Source organism: Protopterus annectens, chromosome 10.part0 (assembly GCF_019279795.1).
Source record: "Protopterus annectens isolate FY-2018-M chromosome 10.part0, PAN1.0, whole genome shotgun sequence".
Taxonomy (NCBI): Eukaryota; Metazoa; Chordata; order Ceratodontiformes; family Protopteridae; genus Protopterus; species Protopterus annectens.
Window position 1 is genome coordinate 1495007470 of NC_056744.1, and position 20970 is coordinate 1495028439.

The window sequence follows — 20970 nt, forward strand, 5'->3', positions numbered from 1 at the left end:
TGCAGCAACGTACATGCAAATATGTTTGAACCAACAAGACAAATGTCCATAGGAATTGATAGTGAATACACATACCCAGTTTGTTGTGGAATGGCATTATTTGTGAATATAGGGTAGGGTGAAGAAATATTTCATTAACAACTTCAACTACATATACATATGCTGTACATCTCATATATATACCCTACAGGTCTTATTACAGTTTCCTATATGTAACCTTAGGAATGTTGTTGATGGGACTGTTACTGATACATTAATATCCATTGCATTTTTATTCATACACATTTCATATCTGGCTATGTTCAGGTACAGCATCCTGCTACATTTCATTTATATGGCTCTAGACAACTGTGGATGTTCATTATTTCATACAACCATACTATCTCCATATTGCAAGGGTACAGCAACATATACAAATTGTGGGATGGACACATTCCAGCTTCAGTACTTTATTTCATACATTTCACTTTTTGGTTGTGGCTGTCTCATTCATTTCATTATATACTGACTGCAGTATACTTTATTCAGAAGTTATAACAGCTTTCTTGGTCAATTCATACATCTTTCTCTCACTCACTTGTTTTATTTTTACAATTCAAGTTGGTACTTTATTGTAGGCATTATTAACATGTCATACCTGCTTACAACTATCCTTTCCAACAGACTCACTTGTTTCATATGGCAGATTTTCTAAGGGGATGTATTTCACACATGTCTATTATCTTTGGCTTGTTTACCAGTGATTTTCAGGCTGCTGCATGTTACCTATTACACTTCAGGTGGGTAATCACTATTTCAGACTTGTTTACTTTTTATTTCTGGGTTACAGGCTGCATCACTTATCTAATCATACAGTGCTAGCAGAATCTTTCTTCTAGTGTTATTTGAACTTTATTAATATGTGACTACACTGACCTCTTTTACAAGCTGTCTCACTTAGTACAGGAATATAATTACTAACCTGCCTGGTGGCGCAACCGCTCCAGCCTATCACCATAGGCTCACCTATTCGCGGAATGCACACCTGCAGCTGTAATATAAATTAAGTAATATTGGAACATACATCTCCATAATATCAGCTAGGATAATCTCTTACTTACATAATTACATGGATACTTACTCAGTAGTTGGGCGTTGGGCATTTGCCGGGCCTCCTGGATCCAACGGTTCAGTTGGTCCTGCTTCCGTCTTTTCAGGTCCGCATGGTGGTGACGGACCTGTTCGCCTGTCCTTTGTATGCCTGTGGCACTGGTGAGATCATGTGCCAACTTGTTCCACGCCTCTACCTTATATGCACCCCACAGAACCTGGCCCTGCATGAGTTGCACCTCATGATCGTGGACTAGGAGCCAAACCATGTATTTGGACTCCTCAATACCCCACCTCTGTGCTCAAAAGTGACTGCCCTCTCCTACACCTGCCATCCTGACTGCAAATAGGTTCCACAATCAGTTATGCTGTGTATTCCCACCTATGGGGCTTATATATGCCATTTTTCCCACACTTATCTGTGATTGGCCATTTTGGAATTGTATCAGCTTCACAAAACCTGCTTTGTCATGCTTCTATTTCCATTCATTCCTATATATATGCTAATACTGCAGTTTTCAATACAGCTATCATGGCTTAGTGGTTCAGTACTTTGACTATGATGCACAGTATCCTGGGTTCGAGCCTGAGCATTGCTTCTTTTTTTATTTTACTACTGTCTAGACAGGCTAGGAGGTGCATCTGTTTGAAGGCGGTTTTGATACAGGCTGCTGTACGTTGCCCGCCGGTAAGCTGGTTGGCGCGCTGGGCAGCTCCGCGCAAACGGGTTACGCTGGTTAACGCATTATTTGGCTATGAGCACACATATTACGCTGTGAGAAATGCTGCGCAACTACGTGCACACACTTTCAGTGTGTTAAAGCACTACTCAACTCCGGGCACTCCTATTACACCTGTTAAACCACTGATCACCTGCAGGCATGCATACTCAGCTTGTTAGAGCACTGCTCAGCTATGGGCACTTATAAAATATTTTATTTTTTTATTGTGTCAGAGTTCCTCATAAAACATGGCCCATTTCATTGCATTTTACTTAAATTATAATTATATATATATATATATATATATATATATATATATATATATATATATATACATATATGTCTGGGGATTGTTTCGTGCTTATTTCACTAAAAATAAAACATGATGTTGTTGGTGCTCGAACCATGACTGTCTCCTCTTTGGCCGATGTCTCTACTGCTACACTATTGCTACTTGGCTTATTTTGCATATTTAGAGCTTATATGCTTTTTCAGTGGCTGCTAACTGTGGCTGAGCAAAGGGCACACCCGCGCAAACAAGCGCAATTACGGGCAAACATTTCTGAAATAAAAAAAAAAATTAAACTGTTCATTTTTACGTTTTACTTTTCAGTTGGGTTACTAGTCTGTAGGGGCATGTGTGCTGTTGTGTTTCATGACATTTCCGCAGACTCGCTCGTGGGAGTTTCCTTTTGGGACTGTGATTCTTCTGGGTGCATGTCCCTTTGCAGGTCTCGCCATGCGGGCACGCCCCCTACTTTGCTACATGGACTGTGTTAGCTTAGAGTGTGATTCAGCATGCCCTCATGAATATGCATGGCACGCTGACATCACCCCATTTAACTGCAGCCTCCGTGTAAGACTTGCTAACTCTTACAGAGAGGCTTCATGAATCCTGCCCATTGTCTTTGTAGATGTTACTTTTTGGAGTTGAATTAGTTAAGTAGATTGAACTGTGATAGCCTTTTTTCAGCCCCAACTTTGTTCCATACAAGTAAATACAAGTTGTAAGTGAACAGAACAGCACAGAATTATGGAGCAATATTTTTAAGTGCTCACAGTAGTTCTTTATTGAAATTTATGTATTTATATTTGTTTGCTGGGGTATTTATTTACATTTGTTTACTGGGGTAGTGCACTGATCAGTATTGAGCAGTTTCAACCTGGGTGAAATACAAACCATTTCACAAACAAAAATATGGAAATGTAAGCAGTAGCATAATAGTTCAGACTAATTGCATAGAAAATGTGTGTATATATAAATATATATATATATATATATATATATATATATATATATATATATATATATATATACATTCTAGTGAACAAGCACAATGCATTGTGTAATCAAGCAGAGTGTGTGGTTAAAATGTTCTGAAGTGGGTAGTTTGCCATTATCGGGTTATACATTTTGTTCCATTGCTTACTGGAAAAATGTTCAAAACTATAAATGTAAAACACACTATCAAGTGGTGCTGTGTTATACAAGGAATATAATTTAATACAATCAGGAAGGTGAATCAAAGAACACATATATGTATGCATGGCCATAAAAATGTGTCCAAGGGACCTAGGGTTTGAAAATAGCCCTCTCCAGTGGTCATGTGCATTTTATTTGAATGTGTTTTTTATGCTGTTTCAATGAATGTGACTTTCAGTTGAAGAGAAGTTTACTGCTCATGCTAAGTCTTTTTGTTGTGAGACTGTATTGTTTAGCAAATGGCTATCGGTGTTTGTGCATTTTATTTCAATATCTGTAATCATTGCAGAAGTAAATAAGAAAACAGTATACACACTGATAGGTTTGAACAGTGTTGATGGTAACTGGGGAGAAATAGCCAAGTAATGGAACACTGGTATGGCTGGGGAGGAGACTGCTACAAGAGGGGCTACTTAGGGGGGGCGCAATCCATTTCACTGCCTAGCCACTGAGATTAACTATAATCTGGCTATGCTAATAATTTAAAGTATGAGAATAGTTTACATGGCCCCTTTAAATCCTGAAGAAATACATGGCCCCTTTAAATCCTGAAGAAATACTCACTGGTGACAGCGTCTCCTCCTTTAAGGTGGACCATAAGTGCTTCACATGCACGCATGCTGACGTGAGTAGTGGGTTGTGAAAAATTACTGTTTTCAAAAATGTGTCTAGGTTTATACAGGTTTGGGAACCACTGCTCTACACCAGCTACCAGACTGCTGACAGAAATGAGTTTGAGTTTCAGTGCATTTTCAGGGTATTAAGAGATTCAGTGCACTTTCAAGGGATTATGAGTTTTAGTTCATTTTCATGAAATTGTGAGCTTCAAATTAAGAAAGTTTACTGCTTCTCACGTTAAGTCAGTTTTCAGTGTAAAACTGTTTTGTTTATCAAATGATACACTGTGTTGTAGAATTTGAAAGCAGTGTTAGTAGCATAATTGTTTTTGGTGCAGAAGGCTGTGGATTCTATTCTCACACCATGTAGATGGAGAGCTGATATTGCAGTGCTCTTTCAATTGCTAATTATTTGGTGCATTTTAAGGGGAGATAGGGGTTCTGCACTCCCGAGTATTTCCTCCTTTGTATGAGATGCCTAGCAACTTTGAACATGTCAGCTTTAGTCATGTCCTATTGCAATATTACCAGTTTACCAATTTTTTAATGTAATATAGGCAATTAATTCTTCAAGGGCAACAGGCACTGAATTTGTAGATGTAACATTGAGATGTAAAGTTGTTTGCCAGTGGCAATCTCTTCATTAGTTACAGATTTCTTTAATGTGGAATTGTTCAGATGATTTCTCTTCCGCAGAGATTTTGTATTAAGTGATATTTGTGGATTGTAATGACAGAAGTCTGAGTGGACTTTTATGGTTGAAATGTTCTGAAATGGGTAGTTTTGTCATTATTGGTTTATATATTTTGTTTCTTTGCTTATTAAAATAATGCTTAAAACTACAAATTTAAAACACATTCTAACAAGTGGTGTATTACATAAGGAATATAATTTAATGCAATCAGGAAGTTGAATCAAAGAACAAATACATGTATGCATGGCCGTAAAAATGTGTGCAAGGAGTCTGTTTTGAAAACAGCCCAAATGTAAACTTATTCCTCCACTGACCAGATGCATTTTTTTATAAATATGGGTTTTCATGCAGTTTAAGTGGCAAAGGAATTTCATCGTACATGCTAAGCCTGTTTTAATTGAAGATCGTATTGTTTAGCAAATGGCTATCTGTGTTTGTGCTATTCTATCTTAGGCTTCTGTGCACAGAAAGGAGAGAAGTTGCTATTCTATTTTCACTGAGCTGTAAGGCTTGCTTGTCTACCCCAGAGTAAATTAAACTGTTTAGATTAACCTAAGCAACCCTTTGAACCAAGGCACATGGGCTTCTATTTTCTGAAGACATGTCTCTTATAATAAAATATGTGTGAAGGAGAAACAGATTAAAGCAGGTTAATTAAAGGAAATTCAGATTAAAGCAGGTTTAGTAAAGGACATTTCCACCTTCACTTGCAGTTTAAACTACATTACAAGGTATCCTTTCTTCTATGCATTTAAATAATTAAATGAAAGGAATGGTCTGGCTTTCTTGGGGAGTGAATGACTGGAGTGGCTTTTTTGGGGGAGTGACCTAGCTGTGGGTTTGGCTCATAGGGGTGTTTCATGAGTATGGTGTGGGTGGGGCTTAAGGGCGCCAGAGCACTACTTCACCTAGGGCGCCATGTCAGCTAAGGCCGGCCCTACTCTTATGGATCTCAGAGACCTGAACACAATCCCACTTAAAAAAAATCCATCATCCTAGAGAGTGTGCCCCCAAAGGAAATTCCCTCAAATGGAACATCTGGAATGATAGTCCTCCTCCTCTGACCCATAGTCAAAAGAACAAGGAATTTGAGTGGAAGAAGTCACGGATTCATTATCAGAATCTGACTCATCCACAGAAGAATCCTGTTTTTAGGCCTTTTAAAGGGAGTAGAGGACCAAGGAGGAGCAGGAATCAATCCCTCCTGAGGAGACTTTAAGAACATTAAAGCAGTAAATAGCCCTTAAGTGAAGGCTTGCCACTCACTTTTTGGATCCTTGCCACTCACTTTGTGGATCCCTAGGAGCAGAAATATGTTTAAGTTTTTTTTCTTTTTTTAAGGGAATGTCCCTTCCAAAAAACTGAGAAGATTCAGAAACAGAATGGCAGTTGAAAGCCATAGTCCGAACATCTTACCTAACTAAACTCTGAGGAACTCTCCTAGGCCCCTCAGAAAAAAAAAACATGGTTCCCCCTGAATGTTCAAAATGAAAGTCTGCAAAGCCTCTTTGGATGTGCTGCCAGCCAGATCCTCACCAAGCTCTAACACGGTTGAGGCAGGGAAATCCAACTACACAACCAGGCGAGCCTCCAAGTTTGTAACAATTTGGGGAGAAACACCTGGCAAAGGCTAGGCAGCAGAAGATTTTGGTCATACCTTTTTCACCTTCTTCTTCCCTAATGGCTGTCTTTCATGGTGGGAGAGTACTTCCATTGTATCTCTAGCAAGAAGCTTAATATGCTGATTCTCAACATACAAGGAAAGAGAAGAAAGTCTACTACAGAGGGTTTTCAGAACAAACTCCTGACAAATTGAACAAGATGTATAGTCATGAGAAGCTCCTAAGCAAAAAAGACACTCATCATGGTGGTCTTTACAGGGAATCTTTGCCACACTGGCATTTACCCTTCCCAGAGGACATTAACCTCAAGGAGCACAAAAAAAAAAAAGAAAATCTCCAACAGGGCACTTACCTGTAACTGCTTGAAGTCTGAAAACAGGTGTAGTTAGTCACTGGAGAACAAAAATGCATTCAGCTGGTGGAAAATGGATGCAGGTGAACAGACCAATGGTGAAAAGTTATATTTGGAGGAGGAACAAAGAAGTTCTGATTATGATGGACCTGAATGTCACCTTTATGCCCTACGGTACACAAGGAGCATTTTGGTGATGTTCGGCATACCTTTTAAAAGAAACAAGTAGTCTTTGGTAGACTGGCCAGACATTTGGGATTCAACAGCAGGGAATCCCATCTGTTAAGAATACTGCAGCAGTGAATGTAAGGACATCTTAAGAAGTCAGTTTGCACATTTCCTGCACAACTCCTGCTACTCAGCAAAAAGTATGAGCAGCTACAGAATCCAAGTGACAAAGTCAGAACATTCAAAAGTCTCATACCCTTTACATTTAAATGGTTGCCTGCTTTGTCCAGCATATCAAGACAAAAAAAATTGAGCATTTAATCAATAAGTAATACTGTCAGAGGTACAGATGTAAACAGACAAAACAGTAGACAGCCAAGCTTTCATCTCTGTCAGTCTTGTAATAGATTGAGGATATTTACTACTTTGTAGTGACAGAAAAAGAAATTGCTTGCTGCTTTTAGAATTTTCATTTCTGAGATTAGACCAGTCATTGCTTAACTAAGATTCTTTGATTACAAGACCTGATAGGATGGTGCTGTTGATTCTTCTGTCTGTACTTGAATGAGTATAAAGTCTAATCCAGTGGCATATAATGTCAAGGGCTCATCTGCATTACATCAGACAATCATACTGTTAAAATGAGAACTGACATCAGTTAGTCATGGTTTGCCTGCATGTAAATAAGTGAAATCCTTTACCTGGACTAATGTTTATTCTTGTAATTAGAGAATTGCTTTTTTTCCAACCACTGATTTCATTCTTCTCCAGCACTACCTGAGCATGTTCCTTTCCTAAATGGGTCACCAGTGTTCAAGCAACAAAACCTTGTTTGTCATTTGCGTCTGGACATTACCATGCATCCAGATGTTCAGAGAGCCAGGTGGTCCATCATTCCACAGGTTGGAGTGGTTTTACTGTTTTAAATCTACTATCCCACTAAGGTAAAGGATTGTACTGTGATGACAGGTGTACTATTGTACTGGAGGTGGAAGGGATTTTAGTGTTTTACATATAAAATCCTAATGAAGTTCATGAGAGGACATGGATTCCAGATTGCACACACACTGTGTCCCCACCTCTCTGAGTTGGAACATCTCATGCCACCCCCCCCCCCCCTTTAATTCTGTAAGTATTTGTCTTCCTGGTCAGCAGTAGAGCATTAACTTTTCTGTACTTATGCCTAGCCTTTTCTGAAACAGGGGAACCTCCCTTAAGCCACTCAATGCTCTCCCTCTATGCCAAGCTTTGGTTATCTGCAGTATAGTCTGACTCTGCCTACATATCAACAGGCCAGCATCAGGACCAGGAAATTTAACACAGAGTGGTTCCGTTATTAGAATATGACCTGCTTAAGTTTGTGAATCGTTGGGTATTTAGCACCACTTTTTTTAATTGTTTGCTCTTCTAATTTTGTACACAAGTGTTATACTGCAGTCTTCCCTATAATTCAGTTTTCACTAAAATATGTCTGACAGTAAAGTGATCATATGGTAAGTGTCTCCCTAATAAAAGCTCACATTACCCTAGTCTAAAAAATCAGCTAAAATATGTTTTGTTTTAAGAGTAAAATGTTTTGGCTTTGTCATTACAGGGCATCTATTGTAAATAACTTTGTTTATGATTTATGACCAGAAAGACCTGATTTATTGCTTGCAGAATGGGTGCCACACTGTTTATGAATCTGATAAATCAGTGCACAGGAAGTATGAACCTTGCTTTATAAGCCTAGCATTCAACTGATATATTGCATGTTAGATTTGTGACAACTGTTAAAATAGTTTCTTCATTTTGACAAAGAATCTCATGTAAACTTTTCTTATTTTTACAGAGGTCTATAATATTTCATTTGACACTAAAACTGCACATCCTAATGTAATATTCGCTGAAGGCCTGGCTAGCATTACATATGGATATGTTAGAAAACAACTCCCTGACAATCTTGAGAGGTTTGATCCTACTATCTATGTAGTTGGATCAAATGGATTCACATCAGGAAGACACTACTGCGAGGTAGAAGTGGCGAATAAGACTAAGTGGGTTCTGGGTGTCGCCAGAGAGTCTATCAACAGAAAGGGGAAGATCACCATAAGCCCTGAGGCTGGATTCTGGACTTTGAGCCTGAGTAATGGAAATGAGTATACAGCTAATGAATCACCAGCAAAGGCTCTTAGCCTGAGTGTGAAACCCCATAAGATCTGTGTGTACCTGGATTATGAGGGAGGACAAGTGTCATTTTATACTGCAGATAGCATGTCCCACCTCTACACCTTCAGAGATACTTTCACTGGAAGACTCTATCCCATTATTTCTCCTGGAATTTATAATGTTGGCATTAATATAGAATACTCGAACCTGTTTAACTTAAAACCATAATTCTAAGGTGAATGTTGATACACTGACGTGGATTTTAAAATGTTTCTGTCCTATGAAGAATGGGTTTGAAAAAATCAACATTCAGAATAAAATATATTAGAAATGTTGTAAACATATTTAATGGCTGATAGCATTCTTGTGAAAGAAGTGTATAAAATAAAAATATATTTAATGACAATAAGACTTAAAAGAAATGCACTTTTTGAGGATATTCCAATCAAATATGTGCACATTTTATTTTGCATCTAGAAATGTCACATTGTTTATGTAACTATTAGTGAGGCCTTATTTACAAATAGATCATGAATCGAATATATCGATATTAAAGATTGTTTTGACATAAATATTAAAACTGACAGGACATGAATGCCATTGGTGTAATCAGAGCAACGGGTTTACTTTCCAAAGCTAATTTGCATGTAAAACATGAAAACATGTCAGTGTTCTAATTTGTTATTTTGTCCTACCTTTGTAATGCTGATAACTTCTCCCATCCAGCAGCCCTGCCTTGTTTTTTTCTTTCCTCAGATTCTCTTGGTGCTTCATACATTATTGTAAACTAACTGATATGCAAAATTGTGCTGGTTAACTGGTGAATACAAACAATATGCCAATTGTAAATCCAGCTTTACCCACACTGACTGTAGCTATTAAAAAAACAAAAACTACAACTACAATGTTCTCCATTTTGGTAAGCAGAGACAGAAAACACAGCTATCAACAGGGTAGGAGGCAAATTATGCCCCCCTCCCCACCAAAGTCAAAGAGAACAAATGAACTCGGAAGATGTTTACCAAAATTAGTTCAAAATATTTGGAGTCTGTAAGTGCCCTCACATAAACAGTTTTGATACATTCACATTCCTAAGTCCTTAAAGCCTTAACATGTGTGTGCCACACATGAAGCAAGCAATTAGAAAGTCATCCTCAGATGTGGAAGATGACAGAAAAAGATTCTACAAGACAGATGAGACCTACATATCTATTACTTAAAAATGTAAGCGATTTATTTTTTAAATTATGGCATTGTATAATATCAATACACAGCTCCTTTGTGTGGATGATATAGGTTTTGGCCACAGGTGGCTTTATTTTAACATTCTGGCTTCAACCTTGAGATCAGACAATACCAACCATGTATAAAGGTTGAGGTATTCATAGTCAGTCTCAAATTATTTCTTAAATGGATCCCAGCACTGCCCGCTAGAGGCTATAGTACACACTCAAGCTGTGTAAATATTGGCTGCACTGGTACTACCAAGAGTCGTCACCTACTAAACCCCAACCCCTATGTACCTATAAAGACAGATCCTCTTGTGCTGTAACTCAAGGAGGAGCATCACAGGTTAGTTTTTAAGAAGCAAATTTTATGGACTAATGGACTTTCTTGTATTTTAATCCACCAATTAGAATTATTTCCCCATACTACAATGTAAGCAGGGATATTGTAATTGAAAAAGAAGACTAAAATGTTTTTTGAATTGCTGCCATTTTAATTTAGCCTAGTGAATGTGTATATTTTGTGAAAACAGAAAAATATGCTCATGAAATGGCTCTTATGAGTCTGGGCATCTTAAGATATGTAACTGCTATGTTACTGAGAAGGTATTTTTTCTTTTTCATAAACATAAAATACAGTTTGACAATGTTATATGAGCTCAACAGCATTTCAGTATTTCACCATATTGTACTATGGCCATTCTTTTATTGTGAGTTGTATTTGGTAGGGACTTTCATCAAGAAATATTCACCAGCTAACATAACACAGTCACCTACAATACAAATTGTGTATAAGCACTTTACGTGGACATGGAGACATACACTTTTATCTATGTATTTTATCTTAGGCAGTCAGTAATATTATATATATATATATATATATATATATATATATATATATATATATATATAGAGAGAGAGAGAGAGAGAGAAATTTAGATATATAGGTATATGCATACATATATGTAAGCCCACAAATAATTTTGGAGGCCTCTCTGAGCCTATACATATTCATGTCCTGCCAGACATACACATAGTCATCTCTGCACAATATTACATGTGGAATCATCACATCTGGTTACTGTCCTAGTCTGTAGTTGCTGATAGCTGTGTGGAACTGCTCACAGATCTCCACACTGTCTACACAAAAATTGTGATCATACTAGAGTAATCAAGCATCTTCCGAGGCCTGAATATGTATGCCACTTGACCTGCATATAATAACATGTCTGTCCTTCTGTAATGGCCTTATAACTGTGATTTTACTTATATTTTCCCTTACAGATAACACACTGGACCTTAGCCTTTTGCATGCCATCTTTCTCTACTAAGATGATATGCATATTGCAGTTAATTTGCATTTCATATTTATGAATCATATTATTTTTTCAGCAGCATAACTGTTAGGTTCAGTTTGTTAATATATGAGGTTCCAGCTAATTTTTCCACTGAAGTCATAGATATTGCACCTTCAGTATGTTACATGCAATTAGCTCCACTCACATTTTCACATCCATGCCTGAATTCAGAAACTTCCTTAAATTGGGGTAAGGATTCCATCATATTGAATGGGTTAACCAGTGGTGCTTCAACCCCCATCATGTCAGCAGAAAATGATTGAGTTAAACAAGGCCCATAATGTGGTACATATGTAATTGTACCAAGATAGAAATGCCTTCATTTGTAAAGAATTTGGACAGTGCAACACAGATTTGCAAATTCTGCATGGATGCCAATACTTGAGTGATTCCGTGTACTTAACATTTTTCCCACACTGCTGTTTTTTTTAAGAATTTTTTTATTAATTTAACATACTTACAATATATACACACAAAGGAAGAAATTCAACTTCACATATTTTATACAGTGATAGGAATACATTGAATCATCAAGGTAACCTTATGCAATTAACACATTAAGCATCTTGGTATTTCAATGGCAACATTTCAAGGTTAACCCAACCACTAAAAGTCTTAGGGCAGGATTCACGAAGCCTCCGTGTAAGAGTTATAACTCATACACGGAGGCTGCAGTTAAACGGAGTGATGTCAGCATGCTCTGCATATTCATGAGAGCATGCTGAATCACACTTAAGGCCAACACGGTCCGTGTAAGACAGTAGGGGGCGTGTCCGTAGGCTGAGCCCTGTAAGCGGACACACCCCCAGAAGAGGAAAAGTTCCCAAAGTAAACACCCACGACAGAGTCCACAGAAAGGTGAATAAACAGAACACAACACATGCCCCCACAAACTATGAACAGAAAACATATAAATAAACATGTTATATATTTTTTTTTAAATTGTAAAAATGTTTAACCGTGAGTGCGCTCATTTGTGCGGGCGTGCCCGTAGCTCAGCTACAGTTAGCAGTCAGTGTGAAACCATATAAGAACTAAATATGCAAAATAAGCCAGGAAGCAATAGCGTAGCGGTAGAGATGTTGGCTGAAGTGCAGGCATTCATGGTTCGAGCCCCCACAACACCATTTTTTTTTATTAGCAAAATAAGCAGGAAACAAGTCCCTGACAAATATGTACACATAAAACCACAATTTATGTAAAATGTAATGAAATAGCCCATTTATATTGAAGAAATGTGAGGTGACAAAAGAATAAAAAATACCAGATGTGCCCATAGCTGAGCTACAGTTTAACAGGGTAAGTGCATCTGCCTGTAGGTGAGCAGTGGTTTAACTGGTGCAAAATGAGTGCCCGTAGCTGAGCAGCAGTTTAACATGCTGAATCTATGTGCCCCTAGCTGAGCTGAGCATAATATGCGTGCTTATAGCCAAATGAGGCTTAAAGCAGCATACCCCATTTGCGCGGAGCTGCGCTCCGCGCAAACAAGCTAACCGACGGGCAACGTTGAGCAAGCCGTATCAAAACTGCCTTTACACAGACACACCCCCCAGCTTGTCTAGACAGTCATGAAAAATAAAAAGCAGTGGCCAGGTTTGAACCCAGGATACTATACACCATAGTCAAGGTACAGAACCACTAAGCCATGACAGCAGTACCTTTAAATGCAATAATAGCTAATATATAGGAATGAATACAAACTGGAGCATGACAATGCAGGTTTACTGAAGTTGATACAATTCCAAAATGGTCAATCACAGATATGTGTGGGAAAAACGGACTATATAAGCCCCATAGGCAGGAATACACAGCATAAACGATTGTAGAACTGACCTGCAGGCAGAATGACAGGAGTAGGAGAGGGTAGTTGCTTTCGAGCACAGAGGTGGGGTGTTGAGGAGTCCAGGTACATGGTCTGGCTCCTAGTCCATAATCATGAGGCCCAACTCATGCAGGGCCAGGTCCTCTGGGGAGCATACAGGGCTGAGGCGTGGGACCGGTTGGCTCATGATCTCACCAGTGCCACAGGGATTCCAAGGACTGGTGAGCAGGTCCATCACCACCATGTGGACCTGAAGAGATGCAAGCAGGACCAACTGAACCTTTGGATCCAGGAGGCCCGGCAAACACCCAATGCCCCACTACTGAGTAAGTAACATTTAATTATGTATGTAAGAAATTAAACTAGCTGATATTATGGAGATGTGTATTCCAATATTACTTCATTTATATTACATATGCAGGTGTCCATTCTGCGAACCGCAGAGCCTATGGCGATAGGCTGGTGCGGTTGCGCCACCAGGCAGGTCAGTAATCCACTACCAGTAACTGTAAAGAAATATAAAAGTATGACAGTCAGCAAAAGAGTGCAGTGTAGTCAGTAAGGAATAAAATGTGCAAGTAACAGTGTGAAAGTGTCTGCAAGTACTGCTTGATTACAAAAGTGTGTTTCAGCCTGTAAGTTAAACCGAAAAATGAAACTGTCTGACATATATTCTGAAATAAAAATGCCCTACCTGTAAGAAAATAGTACACAACCTGCAGCAGGCTGAAAAGTATAGTTGCAGAAGATGATGCAATCACGTGTGAAATATATCCCTGTGGAAATACTGAAACATGACAGAAGTGAGTCTGCTGGAAAGGATTGTAATAACTACAGGTAAAACATGTCAATAAAGCCTAGAAGTAAGTACCATCCTGAATAGTAAAATGAAAGCAAGTGAGAGAGTGTGAGAAAGTGTCATGAATCCAGCAATACAGTAGTAATAACCCCTGAATAAAGTATACTGCAGTCAAGACAGAATGAAATGCATGTGAGTTTCAAAACCAAACAGCAAAATCTGTTCAAAGTGTTGCTGCATCTGGAATGTGTATCCCAAAATCTGGATATGTTGCTCTCAGTCTGCAATATGCAGATAGGATGATTGTCTGATATACCAAACATCCACACTTGTCTAGATCTATATAAAGCAAATGTAGCAGGATGATGTAGCTGAGCAAAGCTAGATATGAATGTGTATGAAGAACAATAAAATGTATATTGATGTTGCAGTAACAGTCCTATCACCAAGTTGAAATAGTTATCATATAGGAAACTGTAGTTAGAACAGTAGTGTGTATATAACTGTAGCTATTAGAAATGTACAGCATATGTATTGTTATTCGAAGGTGCTAATATTACTTTCTTTACCCCACCCTATAACCACATATAACCCATTCCACGTGAAAATGGTATGTGCAATCACAATTAATACCCCTGGACGTTTGTCCTGTTGGGTCATATATATTTGCATGTCCATTGATGCATCTGCCCTGTTCATACATCCACACCTGATGGCCTGTTGCCATCAGTTAACCCTGCATGTTGTTGGACTGTGTATTTCTGTTCAAATTATGCATGTGTTATGCACGCTGTTCAATGGTGTGAATATCTGGGTGTTTGGTTAATGGGAATACTAATGCATGCTGTTACAACTAATTGTGAATGGTATTATATGTCACTAACCCAAACTGTCATGACATTATGCAAAACATAGGACGACAGGGAAGGCGGGTTCCAGCGGACCCACCTCTCCCACCTCAGCTGGCGAGTGCACCTGGCACTAGTGCCGAGTCCGGACTCTCCTCTGGTGGCCCTGTGCCACCTGTGGGTGGAAGCACTGCAAGGGATGGGGCTCACCCCCCCTCTGCAAGTGTGGCCGGAGGAGAACCACCACTCATCCCCCATAGCATCCGGACTGTGGTGCGTAGGGAGATTCAGGACTCTGTTCTCGAGCCCCTACACCAGCTCGAGGCATGGGTGGTGCAACTAATGGGCATGCCTGTTGCCCGGCCTACACAGCCCCCAGCACAGCCCCGTCCTGGGCAGTGAAGGAACAGTGGCAACTGCCTATGGGTGGGGATATCAGTTCCACTGTTGCCATCTGTGGGCTCATGGGCTCTGGATATCCAAACCTCCATCCCTGTCAATTGTGTAACCCCCACACATGTCATACACTGCCCCTGTATGCATCTTGTTTGTCTTGTCTGTTTACCTACCCAACCTACCTCCCCAGCTGTACCAACTTCCTTCACCTGACATACCACTCTCACCTGAAAAAAAAAAAAAAAGGGCACTCTGTACCCACAAAAAAATTACGCCCATACATAGCTGCCCATTCCACACACATGTCTGCTGGACATGGAATCTATCAATTACAATTGGTTGTACAACAAGTATTATTGTTGTCCTGACACCTCTCTCAGGGGTGGAAGGTTTCAAATGTCACATCAAATTACATACATATGCACAGCTGTTGCTGATGAAGAAATGGGCAGCTATGGGCCTTACCTACATCCCTCCTGCACATCCCAAGCTTGTTTCCCTACTGTCTTACCCTCTTTGTGACCCCTTTTTCACCACTTTCCAGTCTCCCCATTTTCTTTTCTTTCAAAGAAAATAGCGCGGGTGTGCGCCAGAGTAAGCACTGTTAAGCGGTTGTAAGCGGGTGTGTGCACGGAGCTAACTGCCAGTGCACATGCGTGAGCTCCTCGCAAACCAGAGCTAACCCAGTTACAACTGCTTAAAAGTGCCTAAGTCACTTTGATTGACAGGTCCTACTCAGTTCAAAAGCAAAATAAAATCCCACTGTCAGTCCCAAACACAGGACCTTAGAAACACTAGTCTGTATGACCTACCACTAAGCCATGACTCTTATACAAAAACATTGTGCTAAAATAAATATAACATGTAATAGTAGGGATGAATGTAAAGGGAATATAGGATGTGTAGTACACAAAGCATGTCATTTAAAATTACTGTCAAGACTACTGGATTTCCATAATAGTAGTGTGTGAACAGAAACAGCCATGCTAGTTGGTAGCTTGTAGATAATAAGGTCAGTTAAAGTACATATATAAATGCATGTATATGTACATATATATATATATATATATATATATATATATATATATATATATATATATATATAGTTGTAGGAGTCATTGTGCATACACACTTGCTACAGGGAACATGAGAGAGGAATGGAGAAATGTGAATATACAACACAGCCTGAATCATGAGAGAGATACTAACCTTTACACTCACAACACTGTCCACAGCATATCAGCGGGGTCCCCGCCCTCACAATCTGAAAGGGCAATGCCTATCCCACATACCCTTTTATAGCACTGACCTGAAATCACAGTGAGAGCTGCAATCAGTACACAACTGGCTGTATGCAATTAGCAAATGTTGGCTTACAATTGGTGCAGAGGCCATCACATGGACCTATGCAGATACCTACAAAAGCATCCAGTGCTAACACTCCCCACATGCAATACATTCATTGCATTGTCTGTAAGCAGACAGGGGGAGAGTGAGAAGTGAGAGAGAGAGAGAGAGAGAGCAAAAAAAAAAATTATACACTGTGACTCTGTCACCCGAAGCTGTCAGCACTGACAGTAGCAGCAGCAATCAGAAGCAGTGGTAACGCAACCAGCTGCGACAAACACAGGTAATGCAAAGTAGCAGGTTAATAGTGTGCATACTGTGAACCCTCCAAATGTGTCATAGGTCTGTATCCATAGGTATGTCCATGTGATATGTTGTGTGTACATAGTTCCACCAAAAGGGGATGACCATACATTACATGTCAATCAGTCTTAGGCCATGATCCTGGCAGCAGTTGTCTGTGCGTTGGCCCAGCAATAGCTGTAGTGACTGCTTTGAAAGGTCATCCAGGTTCAAAAGGCAGGATCAGCCCATCCCAAAGGCACACTGGCCGGGGACAAGTGTCTGCAGGTACTCGATATCACTGCATATGCATCCCATACTGCATAATTCCATAGCTTAGCAGACCAGGCCCATTATGCATATGATGTGGTAATTCCCAGGGTCAGTCGAGGTGCCCCCTTAGTGGTGTGGGACCACTGTTGATGTATGCCACTGTCCAGGTACATATCCTGTAGTATGGCCAAGATAAATTATCAGTGTTATATGTGGTTGTTTGTCCTCTCAGAGTGCCGGTAGCACACATCCAGGGATACCACGAGGTCACAGTGATGCTGTGTGTTCTTCTCTGCTGAGGACGGCCCTCACCTGGACATGTGAGATGATAGGGAGGTTACAACCAGCTGTGATAAATATTTCAACTGGTGGGGGAGAAGGAGGGGGGATACGTGCACCGAACATGTCTGCAAGATTGTTGCTAATATCCATGTGTTTGGTGAATGTTAAGTAGGTGTGTATTAACACAGAGCATATCTGAGGCATGTGGTCCATATGTGTAACATAACTGAAGAAGGCCTTGTGGTCATCCATAGTGTTTGTGTCCATTTTTCTCCCAGAGTAGGCCGTGGCCATTGTTATGATGGACCGTAGCGTAGTACCAGTGCTGACCACAGATGCCTTCCCTTAATGTGAATGTGCTCTGTCCTGCAGTAGCCTCCTGCTATTGTTATACAATCTGCCTCTGTGTGGGGTCCACCGGACAGGATGCCTAACCTTTGTGCATAGGGTCTGGGTTAGAAATGTGTGTGCAAGTTCCATGCAATCTGTGGCATGTCCGTGGTAAGCATTTGCAAAGGGGTCAGCAGTGTGGCTTGTGGCTTTCACTGGCCCAGTGTGCTGCATGGATACCATCTCAGTTCCAGCAAGTGAATAAGTGTCTAATCACATACATATCAAAGTAGTCTACTGTGCTGGTGGTGGTGGGATAAGTATATCCAGGCCGAGTAACTTCTGTCCACATCACAGTAGTGGACGGAGTCCCACATACAGTACCTTGGGATGAACCCCCAGAGTGAGGTTATGCATTGCACCTGTCAGTGTGTGCTGACTGATGGGGCATGCTACTATGTTGTGTGGAATGTGGCAGGTATTGTTGCACAGGTGTTGGCTGAGCACTGATATCTGGCCATGTACCTGTGTATCCACCATGACACACACACGTGCAACACATGGGAGTAGTAGTATATCACTACACATGAGTATCATGTATAGTATGTGTGCCATATATTGCTGACATGTTCTACTGATATCCTGTTTGTGTTCTCTTCCAGGGAGATGGCGCAACAGCGTAACCCTGCCTACTCTGTGGTGGAAGATGAGGAGATCCACTAGAGCCTGGTGCAGGAGTATGACATCCTGTTTTCCCGCACCAGTCAGAATCAGTAGGAGAGGGCCACACTGTGGCAAGACCTTGTCCGTAGGGTAAATGATATTGGCACGCATAACAGGACATATGAGCAGGTACGACATCACTGCAGTGATTTAATCCGAAGTGTCCGAAAGTGTGCATCAGATATCCACAGGCAACAGGTCGCCACAGGAGGTGGGGTGGCCACACATCCCCCCATCACCAGACTGGAGGGGCTACTCCTAAGTGTTGTGGCTCCAGCCCCGGAACACCAACAGCAGTACACCTGCATTATGATGGAGGCTGGTTCCACACAGCAGCACGACATGGAGTGTGCAGGTAATATGCCATATGTACACTTGACTGTTCTGTACACTGTATCATATGCAATATCAATGGCACAGTTGTGCCCACTGACATTAATCTCATCATTTCTGCAGGTCCCTCCAGGGTTACAGCAAGGCAGGCCATCCATGCTGGTGAGTGTGTTTAACATAACCTATAATAGTCCTGATAATGCTAGTAACAGTAGTGTAACTCAGTAGTGCTCTGTGTGTATACTGCGGGGTGTGCATGTGTGCAGGTGTGCATGTGTGCATGTGTGCATGTGTGCAGGTGTGCCTGTGTCCACGTGTGCATCTGTGCATGTGTGCCTGTGTCCATGTGTGCATGTGTGCATGTGTGCCTGTGTCCACGTGTGCATGTGTGCATGTGTACACATGACCACGTGTGCATGTGCCCATGTGTGCATGTGACCACGTGTGCATGTGTGCATGTGTGCATGTGTCCACGTGTGCACGTGTGCATGTGTCCACGTGTGCATGTGTCCACATGTGCATATGTGCATGTGTGCATGTGTGCCTGTGTGCATGTGTCCACGTGTGCATGTCTGCATGTGTGCCTGTGTCCATGTGTGCATGTGTGCCTGTGTCCATGTGTGCATGTGTGCATGTGTGTATAACTGCATCACTGGTAACAATGTCTGGAGACTGTAAACTATGTTTCCTGTCTTCCTCCCACAGGTACTGGGGCTGCTGTGGTGACCTGCAGCAGGGAACCTGAATCCTGTGCCCGGCTACTGGTAATGATGATATTTGTGTAATGGTACAGGAAGGTGTGTCAGGGTCTGCCATTGGTCAGCCAATTGACAGTACACAGCTGTCAACCCCATCATTGCGCACAGTCATCCTGCCTGTACATCCTTTGTCACCATTGTCCTTAGGTGATGGACAGGATACAGTGGGCATAGACCAGGGTAATGTGGTACCTGTGGCACATGCGTCCCCACACAGCAGCCATGGGCAGGGTCCTCCGATGGTACCACACAGACAGTTGCCCATGGGTTCTCGTGGGAGCATCCATGGGCGTACTGCCTCTGGCCGACGTGCCCAAAGAGGTCTGTCAACCTCAGCTATGTTTTGGACTGTCATGCAGGGACAGTCACGTATGGAAAGGTACACCAGACAGGGTCTGAGGGAGCTGAGACCATGTCGCACAGCCATGACAGACAGTATGCGTGACATTGCGGATGCTATCCATAACTTCACTGATGTCATAGACAGACGTTGTGGGGACATATTACAGCAGTTCCACAACCAGATGTCCATGAGCCAGGGCAATGGTGGGCGTTTGCGGCGTCGAGGTGGCCGTATGCCGGCAGCAGCAGCAGCTGGCAGTCTGTGTGGACAACAACAGGCTCGCGCACACCCCCATAGTGCCAGCAGCAGCCCCAGCAATGCTGGTTCTGTGCTGTCATCGCAACGCCCCAGGAGACCACGTGCACGTGGCTCTGGACAGTCCCAACAGGGACTTGTGTCCAGTCAACACACTTCCGCTTCTGATGACAGTACCCAGTCTGGCTTTGTACGGAATACAGTCCGTAGCACCACTGCCAGGCACAGGTACCGTATCCGTGCACACAGACACTGATCTATATGGCCTGCCAGGTGCAGTCTGTGGCTGCCCACAAACCCCTGTATATGGCAGCCATGAGGTGGAACTGTGTGCGTGCATACACACATGTGAAATGTTAACACCTAGGGCAACCACATACACGCACACACTGCACCAACACTGCCCCACCCTGTACTGCTGCCCCTCACCAACACACATACACACACATGTCAATTGGTGGTATCAGTGGCTGACTCAGGCATACCTAATCCACACCCTGTGCATATGATGACACTGCACCACCTCCTGCAATCTCCAACATCATTGCGGGAACAGGTAAACATGTTGCTGATGCACAGGGTGACTACATAGAAGTGTATTAGTAGTATCATGTTGGTAACAGTACATTGTGCTGCTATGATTGTGTGTTTATCCCAGCATGCCTGCTGCAGTAACTGTATGAATGTCCTGAATTGTTAT

At 41.4% G+C, this 20970-nt stretch overlaps 1 protein-coding gene across 4 annotated transcripts in view; it reads left to right on the forward strand.

Moving 5' to 3' along the window:
- The window catches only part of LOC122813677 (zinc-binding protein A33-like), a 261855-nt gene extending 250926 nt beyond the window's left edge, over positions 1-10929 (forward strand). For 2 of the 4 annotated variants that reach the window (XM_044086122.1, XM_044086123.1), the window contains exon 6: positions 8579-10927. In XM_044086122.1, the coding sequence (XP_043942057.1) occupies positions 8579-9123 (545 nt within the window). In that variant the 3' untranslated portion in view covers positions 9124-10927. Of the gene's footprint in view, positions 1-8578 lie in introns of all 4 variants that reach the window. The other 2 variants (XM_044086125.1, XM_044086124.1) reach the window with 2 other exon arrangements.
- The last annotated feature ends 10041 nt before the right edge of the window (positions 10930-20970 follow it).